This window comes from Castanea sativa, chromosome 7 (genome assembly GCF_040712315.1).
Source record: "Castanea sativa cultivar Marrone di Chiusa Pesio chromosome 7, ASM4071231v1".
Classification (NCBI taxonomy): domain Eukaryota; kingdom Viridiplantae; phylum Streptophyta; class Magnoliopsida; order Fagales; family Fagaceae; genus Castanea; species Castanea sativa.
In genome coordinates, this window is record NC_134019.1 from 26,486,244 (window position 1) to 26,498,970 (window position 12,727).

Below are 12,727 nucleotides of genomic sequence, written 5' to 3' on the forward strand. Positions count from 1 at the left end.
TTATTATAATAATTTTAATTATTTCTAAAAATGTTTATGAAAAAAATATATGAATATTTCATTTTTGAATTACGATTAGAATATAACATCAAGCGAACCAAACGCCTCATAAGTGGTCTTGAAAATCCAAACATCAACTCATTATATACCTCTTCTAGCGGCCCTTACACATTGTTTCAAATTCCTATGCTAACTGTAAAATGAACACTGATTAACTTGCTTCCAAAAAAAGATGTATTAGTTGTTAAATTCTTCTGCTAACTGTTAAATGATAACTAAACCAGTCGCCTCCCAAAACGATTTTTTGAAATAAATTTTTTAGTCTTTTGGTGATAGATATTTAAAGGAGTCCTTTCTGTTCAACTCAATGATCACTAAACTTAAGATCAGATCCCCACATTTTGTACTACAGAAAAGCATGCAACGAAACCTAAAGGTTAGCTAGATCCTTTCCCAAAAAAAAATTTAACAGTAACATTTAGCAAGCTGAACTCAAATGAATCATAAATTAACTACACGTTTTTAGGAAAAGAATAAATTGGGTTTAAATCGCCTCTCCTCTTTGTAAAGGAAAAAGAAGAACGCAGAGTTTTAACACATGGTGAGCATGGTCTCCTAATGGTGATTAACTAGCCCCTAAGCTAATATGATATTTAGGTCCAGTCCAAATTACATCTGCTGTGACATAGTAAAAGTATTATACAAATAAACTGCCACAATCCAAAAACTATGTGTCGGATTGAAAATTGCAGTAAACCCTTGACTTGCATGGCAAACAAAATTTCAAAATCTAAAAAGAGAAGCAATGACTGCACACATGCTCCTGCAACTCTAATTTCCCACATCCATTATAACAATACAATTCCAAAATCCAACGAATCCAAAAAATACTACAAGTCTAGAACTCTCAGAAATAGAAAGAGACTTTCCAAAAAGGGACCTAGCAGTAAGTCATCCAGCCAAAAACTCTGCGCTTGAAAGAAATCCTGCAATTTTGGTGTGTCCAATGGCTAAACCTTCATGCAATATTAGGTGAGCTTCTGCTTTGGAATATTTTATTTTAAACATATTACATATTAAATAAGATCTCCACCGTCCTGGAACTGTTTCATAGGAGTTTTATGCGATTTTGGAATTTTGCACTCTAGTTATGTAAATAACAGTGGTCATGGGTTGAGCAGGCAGATGTAATTATAAGGGAGGAATGATATATTCAAATCAAGTAATGTCAGGTAAAAAGCTGATTACGGATCAAGTTCTAAACACAGTAAAATTTTAACAGGGAACTGACTGCAACCATTCTGAACAATAATACTTTATTAAATGCATAACTTAGTACATCAAAGTAGATAAGAAAAAGACAAATTCATTGAAAAATGGTGGTACACTCTTCAAACAATGAGGTTCTTAATTGTATCTAGAAGTTTACATTTAACCGTATGAACAACTCCCTCTCCCCAATAATCATCAATGCCTACATCTAAATGTAACCTAATCAACTTTATCCACGACTTAACCTAAAATCCAGAACTTATTCCCTTTGGCAGTGCTTGTAAAATTCCATATTAAGTGAGACAAAATTGTATAAGAACTAATAATCAATTCAAAGATTGAATTTTCAAACAACTTGTGGACATGAACCCATGTCATGATCTCATCCACTGCTGAATTTCTAATCAATGTGCTAATACAGCTTTGTTCATTCTTCAGAATCACGCAAGCAAATCTTCTCAAGCTGTATGGTCCAATCTTCTCCAAGTATTTGGGGATTCAATTCCATAGCAGCACGAAAATCAGACATGGACGCGTGAGTAGATCTTTCTGCTCTTTGCATGTATCTACCAGGAAACATCTGACTAAAACCAGGAAGGAATTGATGGTTTTGTTGTTTATAGTGATTATTTCCACCCCTTGACAGTGCTAAACCCAAACATGGCTCAATCAATCTCTTCAAATACACATCTAATGCATTATTCAACAGATTAACATAATCCACTGAGACGTTCATGCCCTCCATCTCCAACTTGCGCTGCAAACGACTTCTTAATGATCTTGTATCAGATAGCTCACCACTGTTCTGACAGGTCTCTGGATGATAATCATTACATACAGATACATTACAAAGAGATTTACGAGCACCAGCCAAATTCATGGATATACCAAACGGAGCTGTTACAGGACTTCTACTTTGAACACCTGGGCTCCCTGCCATTTGTTCAACCTCTTCACCATCTTCAACAGATGCAACTTCAACCGGAGGTCTGCTACCAAGAGAAACCAATTCAGTCGCACTTTGCTGCTCTTGTGCTTTAGAAACCAATTCCTCACACACAACACTTTGGGGTTTCCCATGTGGCCCAAGAGGACTAGGGCGGTCCTTAAACTTGCGATCCCTATTAACCGGTGACCTTCCCTTGCGAGGAGAAGGAGGAAAGGCATCCCCATAAAGCGATTGGAGACAATTTCTCTGATACCCATTTGAAGTTTTTACGTCAAGGGCACTTCCCAATTTCCTAATACCTCTCGGCGGTGGAACTTTGGCTACACAAGCATTCTTGAGAATCGCTTTTATAAGCCGGTTGTGAAGAGGGATATTTTCCCTCCCAATCGTCCGAATGCAGAATTTATCAAATTGACTCTTGCTAACCTTGGAACTGAATAAACTTCTAAGCTGATCAAAGTACTTCTCAGCTCTCTCATGCCCAACCTTTCTAAATATCAAAGCTTTAAGCTCTGCAGTGTCAATTCTGGAAAAGTTTTGATTGGGCAACATTTTTCCCATAAAAAAATTCCTCAATTCCACCCACTTCAATTCTCCAGAAAAACCCAGATGACAAAACACACTATCTTCAATTCAAAACCTAAAACCTTAATTCCCCAAAAATGTTCCCATCTGTATATTCACACACACACACAAAAAAAACACATCAGAAAACAATTACAACCTATAATTCTGTTTTTTTTTTATATCTAAAACAAAAAAGAACAAGACGCATCAAAAAAATTCAGCTCCTAACAAAATTAGCAACATTCTAGAGACAGAAACAAACCTGTACACACAAACAAAACATTGTTACTTACAACAAAAATAAAAATAAAAATAAATACCCAAACAATCAAATTACTCTAAAATTCAATCAAACTTATTCAATTGGCTGAAATTAAACAAATTTGATAAATTTAGCATCGATTTTTCAAAAGTAAAAGAAACCCATTTGATATTTCAATCAGAATTGAAAACCCAAAAAGCGAATTGAGCATTGAAACAACGTAGATTGAGATACGCACCTGAACAAGGACGAGAACATTGAATTGGCTCTGGACTCGAATTCGATTTTTTCTTTTTTCTTTTTCTTTTTTTTTAAAAAAAATTGGGTTTTTTGTGGTTTTGCCCCAATAGGGAATAGTTTTCGTTTTTGGGTGATCGATGTTTTGTCTCTATATTTCTGAGTCTGACAAAGGTAAACAGTGAAAGACCAAACAGAGAATAAGATCTAAGGGCTTGTTGGGCCTTTTGTGTTAGACCACACGTCCACACGTGCGCTTGGTGAAGCTTGTTATGTGAACTATTTAAGGGCCTGTTTGTTTGCTCCTTTTTATAACTGTCTTGTGTTCCCTACAAAGAGAGACTATGAGATTTTATACTTGAATTTTATTTTATATTTTCTCAAAGTAATTTTTTATATCTATTGTGTGATATACCCCGATGTAATTTGAATTTTTAAAATTTTTCTTTATCTGAAATAGGGTTGCTAAGGAGGCAAGCAAGTATAAATTTTGGCTCTATTTCAATTTCAAGCTCAAACCAAATTAAAATTTAGCTTAAGAACATATGTTTAAAATTTAAACTAGATAAATTCCCTTTTATGTGTTTCTCCTTCAAAAATAAATGGATAATTTTATACTTATTAGTAGTATTTTACTATAAAAGGCTTATAAAGTATATGCTCATTTGTAAAATTAAAAAAATATATATATGAAAGCGGCTTGGTATGATAATTAATGTGATTGGTGTTTTTTTTATATATATAAGTTTAAAAGAATAGCAATTATTTAATGTGATTGATGTTATATCAACAATGTAATTTTTTTTTTTTTTAGAGATATATCAACAATATAATAAATAAATGTTTTAGTCACTTTTTTGTGTTGTATTTAAAAAATAATAATAATAAATCATTTTGTAAGATTTATATAGTAAATTTTGTAATATCATTTGAAATAATTCATGTTATATTAATTATTATGATTAACCATTATAGGCCTTGAACTTGCACGAGCATAAAAATCGTTTCTCCCCTCTCTGTTTTTTGTTTCCCTTGAATCATTGATAGATACGAATTAAGAATTGGCAATTTACTAATAGAAATCAGTACAAGTATCTCAGGGATAAGCACGAATGCAAGATGATAATGTATAATTGAGGACACTCAATGGCCCTTTTCTAACTAAACATGTAGAAATTATTAAAGTGATGACCATTATTAGTTGAATTTTCTTTTTCTTTTCTTTTCTTTTCTTTTTTTTTTTTTGTGGTATACCCAGTAAAGAGTTACAAATGATCACAAGTCCACAAAGTTAATATAATTAGTTGATCATAAGATGAGCAATAAAACCACAAAAAAGTTATTTGAAGAAGTTCCCAAATGAAGAGGAGGCTTAAATTTTTTTTTTTTTTTTTTTTTTTGATAGGTCGAAGAGGAGGCTTAAATTGGTTTGCAATTTAGGACAACAAAAAATGCGATCGTGTTGTTCTTGAAAGCAAGACCTCCTCCATATAGCTAGCCATGTCTTACTGAATTTGACATGACCAGGGGATGCAGCTAACTGAACTCCAAAAGGATTTATTTTTTTTTTGATAGGTAAAAATATGTGCATTCAAAAAACACTACCTTATGCAAAAGACATAAGGCAGAGAGATAAGTACACAGGGAAGAGAAAGAGAAAAAAGAAAAAATAGGAGAAAAAACTAAGAACACAGAAGAGAACTAAGAAACATAGGGAGAGAATCACTAGAGGTGAGTCCCCAAGCCCTAGACCAATCAAACAGAGTGCCACTAAGAGAGGCCAAAAGCTGGTCGTCTGAGCTTTCCATGTCCTCAAACGTCCTCCTATTGCGTTCCCTCCAGAGACACCACATCAAGCATAAAGGAGCTAAATTCCAAATGCTAGACGAATGCTTTCCAAGCCAATTCCACCAACTGAATAGAGTATCCGCAATCGATCTAGGCAAGACCCAGGAAAACCCAAAAGATCTAAGAACCAAACTCCACAGTCTAGAAGCCTTTCCACAATGTAATAACAAATGATCCGCCGTCTCCCCATTACTGCGGCACATGATACACCAATCGACAAAATCCAACCCTCTTCCCCTCAAATTATCCCCTGTAAGGATCCTATCCCAAACAGCAGTCCACACAAAGAAAGAGACACGCCGAGGAACCTTAACCTTCCAAACCCCTTTCCAAGGGAAGATAATAGGCGCAGAGCTTCTCAACTTATTGTAAAACGAACGAATATCAAAGACCCCGTTCTTTGTCAACTTCCATCGCATACGATCTACATTTTCGGTGTGAGGAAGATTGGATCCCAATGTTCAAAGAAAATCATCCACTTCACGCATCTCCCAATCATTAGGAGTCCGAATAAAACGAACATTCCAGCTTCTCCGCTCCTCAATCCCCAACCGTTCAAGAGAAGAGGCCACCGATGCCTCTTTATTGGATGCAATCCCATACACGCTCGGAAAGGACAACTGAAGAGGAGACTCCCCACACCAATGGTCAGTCCAAAGCTTCACTCTATTCCCCACCCCTACCTCAAAGTAAGTATTCTTGCTAAAATCCTCCCATCCCATGCGGATACTTCTCTATAAGCCACACCCATGTGCCCCTCTACCTAGCTTGGACTTCCATCCCCCCCAATCTTCCCCAAACTTAAGGGCTATGACCCTTCTCCAAAGCCTTGTCTCCTCAATCCCAAACCTCCATAACCACTTCCCTAGTAAAGCTTTATTAAAGGTAGTTAATTTCCTTACCCCTAACCCACCATTTTTCAAAGGTGCACACACCTTGTCCCATCCCACCAAATGAAGCTTGGAGTCCCTCCACAAGAAATCCCTTTGCAACCTCTCAATTTTATTGGCCACATGCGTAGGGATGGTAAAAAGAGACAGATAATAAGTGGGAAGACTAGACAAAGTGCTTTTAAGCAACGTTAGTCTTCCACCTTTTGACAGATACAACTTCTTCCAACCAGCCAACTTACGCTCAAAATTCTCCAAAATAGGATTCCAAACAGTAGGAGACTTGAAGGACGCCCCCAAAGGCATACCAAGATAGGTCATAGGCAAAGATCCAATCCGGCATCCCAAAAGCTCTGCTAAGACATGGATATTAGGAACCTCCCCAATAGGAACCATCTCACTTTTCAGCACATTAACCTTAAGACCTGTCACTGCCTGAAAACAAAGAAGAAGCATCCGAATATAAAGAATCTGCTCCTCATCAGCATCGCAAAACAGAATCGTGTCATCCGCAAACAAAAGATGCGATACACAAACCCCTCCCCCTCGTCTACCGTGAGCCCTAAAACCTCGAATTAAACCAGCCCCTTCAGCTCTTTGCAGCATCTTACTAAGAACCTCCATCACAACCAAAAACAACATGGGCGACAGCGGGTCCCCTTGTCTCAACCCCCTCGAACTCCCAAAAAAATCAGTCGGGGTCCCATTAAACAACACCGAGAATTGGGCTGTAGATATGCAAGTGCGGATCCATCTACACCACCTCACCCCAAATCCCATTCTCCTCAACAAATCAAGAAGAGTCTCCCAATTCACATGATCATACGCCTTCTCAATATCTAATTTGCAGATAACCCCCGGAATCTTACTTTTCACCCTACTATCTACACACTCATTAGCAATGAGAACTGAATCAAGAATCTGTCTACCACCCACAAAACTGTTCTGAGACTCAGATATCAACTGATCCAACACCTCTTTCATGCGATTTGCCAGCACCTTGGCCAAAATCTTGTAGACACTCCCCACCAAACTAATAGATCTAAAATCTCGAATATTGGAGGCACCATTCTTCTTAGGGATTAAGGCTAGGAATGTTGCATTTAGAGATTTTTCAAACTTACTGTGATGATAAAACTCGTCAAACACAGCTAGGACATCTCTTTCCACAGTACCCCAACACTGGTGATAAAAAGCCAGAGAGAAACCATCAGAACCTGGAGCTTTATCTCCTTCCATCTCTTTGACAACTCGAAGGACCTCCTCCTTTTCAAACCTCCGTTCAAGCCAGTCCCTCTCCAACCCTTCTATCTGAACAAACTCCAATCCTTCCACGAAAGGCCTCCACTCCTCTGTCTCCTTGTACAAATTTTTATAAAACTGTACAGCTTGGTCAGCCATCTCAGATTCGTCTTCATAAGTAACCCCATTCACTTCCAACATACTAATATGGTTATACCTTCTCCGAGAGTTGGCCATCTTGTGGAAAAATTTGGTATTGTTATCTCCTTCCTTAATACAAAGCATCCTCGATTTCTGCCTCCACGAAATCTCTTCCAAAGAGAGAAGATTCTGAATTTGGGATCTCAACCCAGCCCTCTCACGTAACTCCACTTCAGAAAGACCATGCTCCCCTTCTCTAACGTCCAATAATCTCAAAGCCTCCAACAATTCTTTTTTCCGACGCTCTACATTTCCAAACTCACTCCGGTTCCACTGAATAATATCTGCCTTCAATGCCTTCAGCTTCTTGGCAAGAACAAAGCTGGGGGTACCTGAGACGGAGTATCGATTCCACCAAGAATGAACCCTCTCTTTGAACCCATTCGACTTTAGCCACATGTTTTCGAACCTAAAAGGACTTTTCCCCCTTACAATCCGTCCTGCCTCCACTAAAATGGGGAAGTGATCTGAAATAGGACGAGATAAAATTCGTTGGGTCACATCCGGGTAGTGATCCTCCCAAACGAGGGAAACCAGAACCCTATCTATCCTAGACATCGAGGGCTGATCCGAACCACTCGACCAAGTAAAACTCCCTCCTTCCAAAGGCAGATCTATCAAGCTAAGCTCCTCAATGAACTCAGAAAAGTTCTCCATTGCTGGGGTGAGACGAGAACCCCCCAACCGTTCACTTGGGAACCTAACAATGTTGAAATCCCCTATGTAACTCCAAAAGGATTTATTATAAATGAAACATGTATAACCCAGATTAACCTAAGCTATCACAATGTTTGAGGATAAGTTAGCCACATCTACAGTCTACACTATACTTAAAAAGACTAGTAACAGTTATAATCATCCACATAACCCAAATCGACCTACTACAGTTGATGTAAACTCAATAAACAATTAAACATATATCAGTACCTTTTAAAATTGTGCTTGAAAGGGCTGTGCCGAATGCAACAAACTAACAATTTTTACATTTTTTAAGTTAAAGGATAATAATCAAATTAATCATTACAAATCTACATATCAAGGCTTGAATCCATTCATGAATTTCTTCAATGAAAAACAATATATACAGTTTTTTAAACTTCACTTTTTTCAAGATACACAGCCTTATCAAACACCCATTTTCAAAAAGCCGAAAAATAATTTGTACCATATGGACAAACTAAAAACTAAAATTTAGATCATTCTATTTAAATACTTCCATCCAAATCCAAATGAACCATTATAGATTGATTCCCTAAAAATGCAATAAGTTTGCCTAGATAGATTTATTTACCAAGACCACAAATACTTTTACAAATAGTTGCATTTACTAGAATAATGAATTGAAAGCAACATGAACAATACATTCTTCTGTAAATCAGTGAACCTGTGAAAGTTAAGTTACCTATACCCATAGTACGTAAGTATGCCAAGGTCATCACCTCCTAGTCTGATTTCAAGTCTTCTTCCAAAAAAATTTCAGATGATTCTTGTTTTGTCGTAGTAGTTGACAACTTTGAAAGAAGACCAACCGAAGCCTCATCTTGAACTTCTTGATGCAATTGTGAGTGTGACTCATCTAAATGGTCTTCCATAGAGTTATTGATAGGCAAGGGAGGTTGTTCTGCATCAAATTGTGTCCATTTCCTATCCTTTGCATGAACTAAAGTAGGATACAGTAAAAACCCTATGATTATTACTGCACCACTGACTAAAAATGTCTTCAAAGAGGCCAAGCACATAACAAGAACAAGCATCAATGCAGGAGGCAAGCAAAGCATCGTCACCCCAAATGTTCCCAATGGAACTTTATAAGGTCTATGAAGATCTGGCTTCTTCATTCTCAATTTTATAAAAGCAGCAAACTCAAGAAGCATTCCTATAGCATATAAGAAATTAAGAAATTCCAAGATTTCCTGAAAACTCATCCACGACAAGAAGATAACTCCAGTAGCAGAGCACAAAATGCTAATGGTGGGCGTCCCATACTTTGATCTACAAGGAAATTAAAAGAGGATTGTCATAAAATAGCTCATTACAGTGTTTTTTTTTCCTTCTTTTTCCTTTCCATCCAAACGATAGTTTCATGTACTGGACATTGGTAGCAAAAATATGGAAGAAGACTTCAAATCAGGATCATATGATCGTCTCATAGATTAAATTCATAGTTTAAGTCATGCTTTAATGAATCATGAATCATATGATTTTTGGGCAGCAGTGGGGTAGAATAAGGTCCACTTTGGATTCTAAAATAGAATTGATCACTTGAAAGGGCTAGGAGATAAGCAGTTAAGCACTATGCGGGTAGCTTTTACTTTTTATCTTAGAAGTAAATTAAATAGGCAGCAAGAGGTCAATTTTCCCAAAAGTTGCTTCCAAAATTCTAAATTCCACATACAAAAGGAAACAGCAAACAGTCTCAAAGAAAGCACAGAAGAAAAAATGGCTGACCTTGAAGCAAATATAGCTGGAAGCATTCCCATCTCGCTCATCCCAAGAAGTTGGAAGGCATCACCACTCATTTCTGCTTCAAACAAGCCCATGTTAGACATTGCAGCAGCTACTTGTATCCACCACTTGAGCCAGTAGCCACCTATCAACATCCCAACTTCTGCAAAATAACCATCACTCCACTCACTAGGTGCAGAATTTGTAGCACCTGTTCCTGCAAGTAGTGGAATCAAATACGATAAAACCACCAAAACCACAGCCCCAAAAAGCGCCTTTGGAAACGTCTTGCTCGGATTTTCAACCTCACCTGCAAGAGTACTTGCCTTATCCCAATAATTCAAATTCCAAAACATACTATTGAAGTATCCCCTCCAATCCAAGTTTTTAAAATCTACAACTAGCCACTGCTTAGGCCTTATTCGGGGAATTGAAAGAATACCCATCACCACAAATGGGCAAAGAGAGAAAGCTGCAAGGGTAACTGCAGAAAACCCAACAATGTGCAGGCCTCTATAATTCAGATAAGTCAATGAAATTGTAATTCCTAATAGAGCTGGAATTCTTGCAGCCAATTGGTTGAAGATTGGAAATGAATGCTTCAAGTAATCGAGGAACAAAACTGGGTAAAGAGCATTGTCCATAACCCCACTAAACCATTTCCAAAATCCCTCTTGGAACCCCCAGAAAGGCCCAAAAGCTGATGATATCCAAATAACATATCCACCATTTTCAGGGAAGCTTGTGGAAAGCTCAGCTGTCACTAAAGCTTCAGGAATGCTCCAAATTAAAGGGAATATTAAGAAACCAAGCAAAGACAAAAGAGGGCCTCCTCCAGCCTTGACTGAATCCTCTACTCCAAAAGGACCCCCAGAAACCTCATAGAAAATTAGAGCTATAAGAGGCAGCACTGTAAGTTTTGGATTGTTTTTCACAGCATTATTGTTGTCATCACTGACCATTCCCTCTTCACCCATCCACAGAGAGAGAGAGAGAGAGAGAGAGAGGGACAGAGAGAGAACAGAACTTAAAACCACCAACAAGTTTAACACGACTTGGTCAACTGGGTTATGCATAAAAATCAGATCTTTTGGGGTTATAAAGCTAATTCCTTAATACCCATCAACCAAATGATCAAAAATGAAGCACAAAATGGATTTTAGTTTTCAGAAACTACCTGTTTTCAAAGTGGGTATTCATGGTTCGTCTGTCTCTGAATCTTTGCTCCAAAAACTCTCTCTACCTCTCTCTCTCTTCAATGATTCTATCCTATCCTTACTTCTCAGAGAACGTGAAATACAAGGACAAAGGCATTGATTCTGCGCACAAATGTGAGATCCATTGTTGTCACATTTGTGAGAAAAATCAAAGTTTTGACTTGTGTGTTTACTTATTATTTAATTTACACACCCTGTCCCTGTCACCGTCACCGTCCCCGTCACGGGAGGATAGGTGGACACTGGAGACTTTATTGTACAAAATAGGCGGCTGGCTTTTGTCATGGGATTGCGTGCACCATTAGATTCGCACGTACTAATCCGGTCCGATCATGACAAAAAACCGAAAAGTAAACAAAAACCAGAATAATCGGGAACTGGCTGGTTCAACCTTTAAACCGGAAACCGGTATGATCGAACTTAGGGGTTTGCAAAAAACCGACGAACCGAAAAAACCGGCCAAAATCTATCAAACCGATGCCAAAATTTCGGTTCGATTTCGGTGCAGTTCGGTTTCGGTTTCATTTTTAAAAAACTAAAATTTTCGATTTCGGTTTCGGTGTTAGATTTTGTACCCCGAAATCGAACCGAACCGACCAAAATATATATATATATATATATATTTATATTTATGTAATTTTAAAACATATCAGATCAGTGACTTAGTGGTATGTTTCTTGTGGTTTGCCTACCTGATCCTAGGTTCGAGCCTTCGCGTGGGACGTGGGTTTTTTTTAGTTATTTAATTCTTTAAAACCCTAGAGCATGTAAAGACGGAAAATACCCCCTCTTATTTTCTTCCTTTTTCTTTTCTTTAGCCGCCCCCTTCTCCAACTTTATCTCTCAATTTTTTCTATCTCTTTCTACCTTTCTCTCTCGTTCTCGCTTCAGTTGACACACATACACACACAGAGCAAAATAGAAGAAGAAGCTTTCTCTCTCGTTCTCGCTTTCTCACTACATCAGCGGCCGAGGGAGCGTGAGGAGGAGAGTCAGCCACTTCCTCCACCGGTCCAGCTCGAAGAGATCACCGAGGAGGAGCTCAAACAGTACGATAGTACTGATCCTAAGAAGCCTTTGCTCATGGCCATCAAGGGCCAGATCTACGATGTCTCTCTCAGCAGGTTTTGTTTCATTATCAAAAAAGTTTGGTTTTTGTTTTTGTTTGGCTTTCTGGGTTTTTTAATGATATTTTGTGTAGCTGATTGTATATTAGCTAGTACTGGTAGGTAATGAATTTTTTTGAAAAGATTGGATTTTTGGCTTGCATTGGCCATGGAGTGTGCTGGTTTGGCTTCCAAACTGGCTCAACCTGCCCATGTGATGCTGAGTTATTTTTTTTCTTTTTGTGACTGTGAATCTATGATGTTGACTGAAACCGAACACCGACCGAAAAACCGACCGAAACTGAAACAAACCGAAACCAATGGTGTTTCAACTATTTTGGTCGGTTTTAGTTGACAACTTTGGGAACCGAAAATTTCAGTTTCGGTTGGCCAGTTAAAAAAAAACCGAAAGAAACCGAACCGAAACACCCCTAATAGAACCGGTTATTGGTCAGTTGCGGTGAAACTAAAACTACACCGTTTTTCAAAAA

General features: G+C 37.9%; 2 protein-coding genes across 2 annotated transcripts; both read right to left on the bottom strand.

Moving 5' to 3' along the window:
* Window positions 1-1,287: 1,287 nt before the first annotated feature.
* On the bottom strand, window positions 1,288-3,453 carry LOC142642438 (uncharacterized). The gene is made up of 2 exons (XM_075816787.1): window positions 3,289-3,453; window positions 1,288-2,893 (listed from the first exon to the last, which is right to left on the bottom strand). The coding sequence occupies exon 2, from the start codon at window positions 2,780-2,782 to the stop codon at window positions 1,700-1,702; it is 1,083 nt and encodes a 360-aa protein (XP_075672902.1). The 5' UTR covers window positions 2,783-2,893; window positions 3,289-3,453; the 3' UTR covers window positions 1,288-1,699.
* Window positions 3,454-8,672: 5,219 nt separating this feature from the next.
* Window positions 8,673-11,363, bottom strand: LOC142643802 (putative polyamine transporter At3g19553). The gene is made up of 2 exons (XM_075818519.1): window positions 9,917-11,363; window positions 8,673-9,460 (listed from the first exon to the last, which is right to left on the bottom strand). Exons 1-2 carry the CDS (start codon window positions 10,987-10,989, stop codon window positions 8,911-8,913), a joined length of 1,623 nt encoding a protein of 540 aa, XP_075674634.1. The 5' UTR covers window positions 10,990-11,363; the 3' UTR covers window positions 8,673-8,910.
* Window positions 11,364-12,727: the final 1,364 nt, after the last annotated feature.

Excerpts from the sequence above, each read along its gene's own strand:
- LOC142642438 (XM_075816787.1), bottom strand. The coding sequence starts at position 2,782 with ATGGGAAAAATGTTGCCCAATCAAAACTTTTCCAGAATTGACACTGCA.
- LOC142643802 (XM_075818519.1), bottom strand. The coding sequence starts at position 10,989 with ATGCATAACCCAGTTGACCAAGTCGTGTTAAACTTGTTGGTGGTTTTA. Across the intron at positions 9,461-9,916 it reads CCAGCTATATTTGCTTCAAG|ATCAAAGTATGGGACGCCCA; the intron begins GTCAGCCATTTT and ends ATTTCCTTGTAG.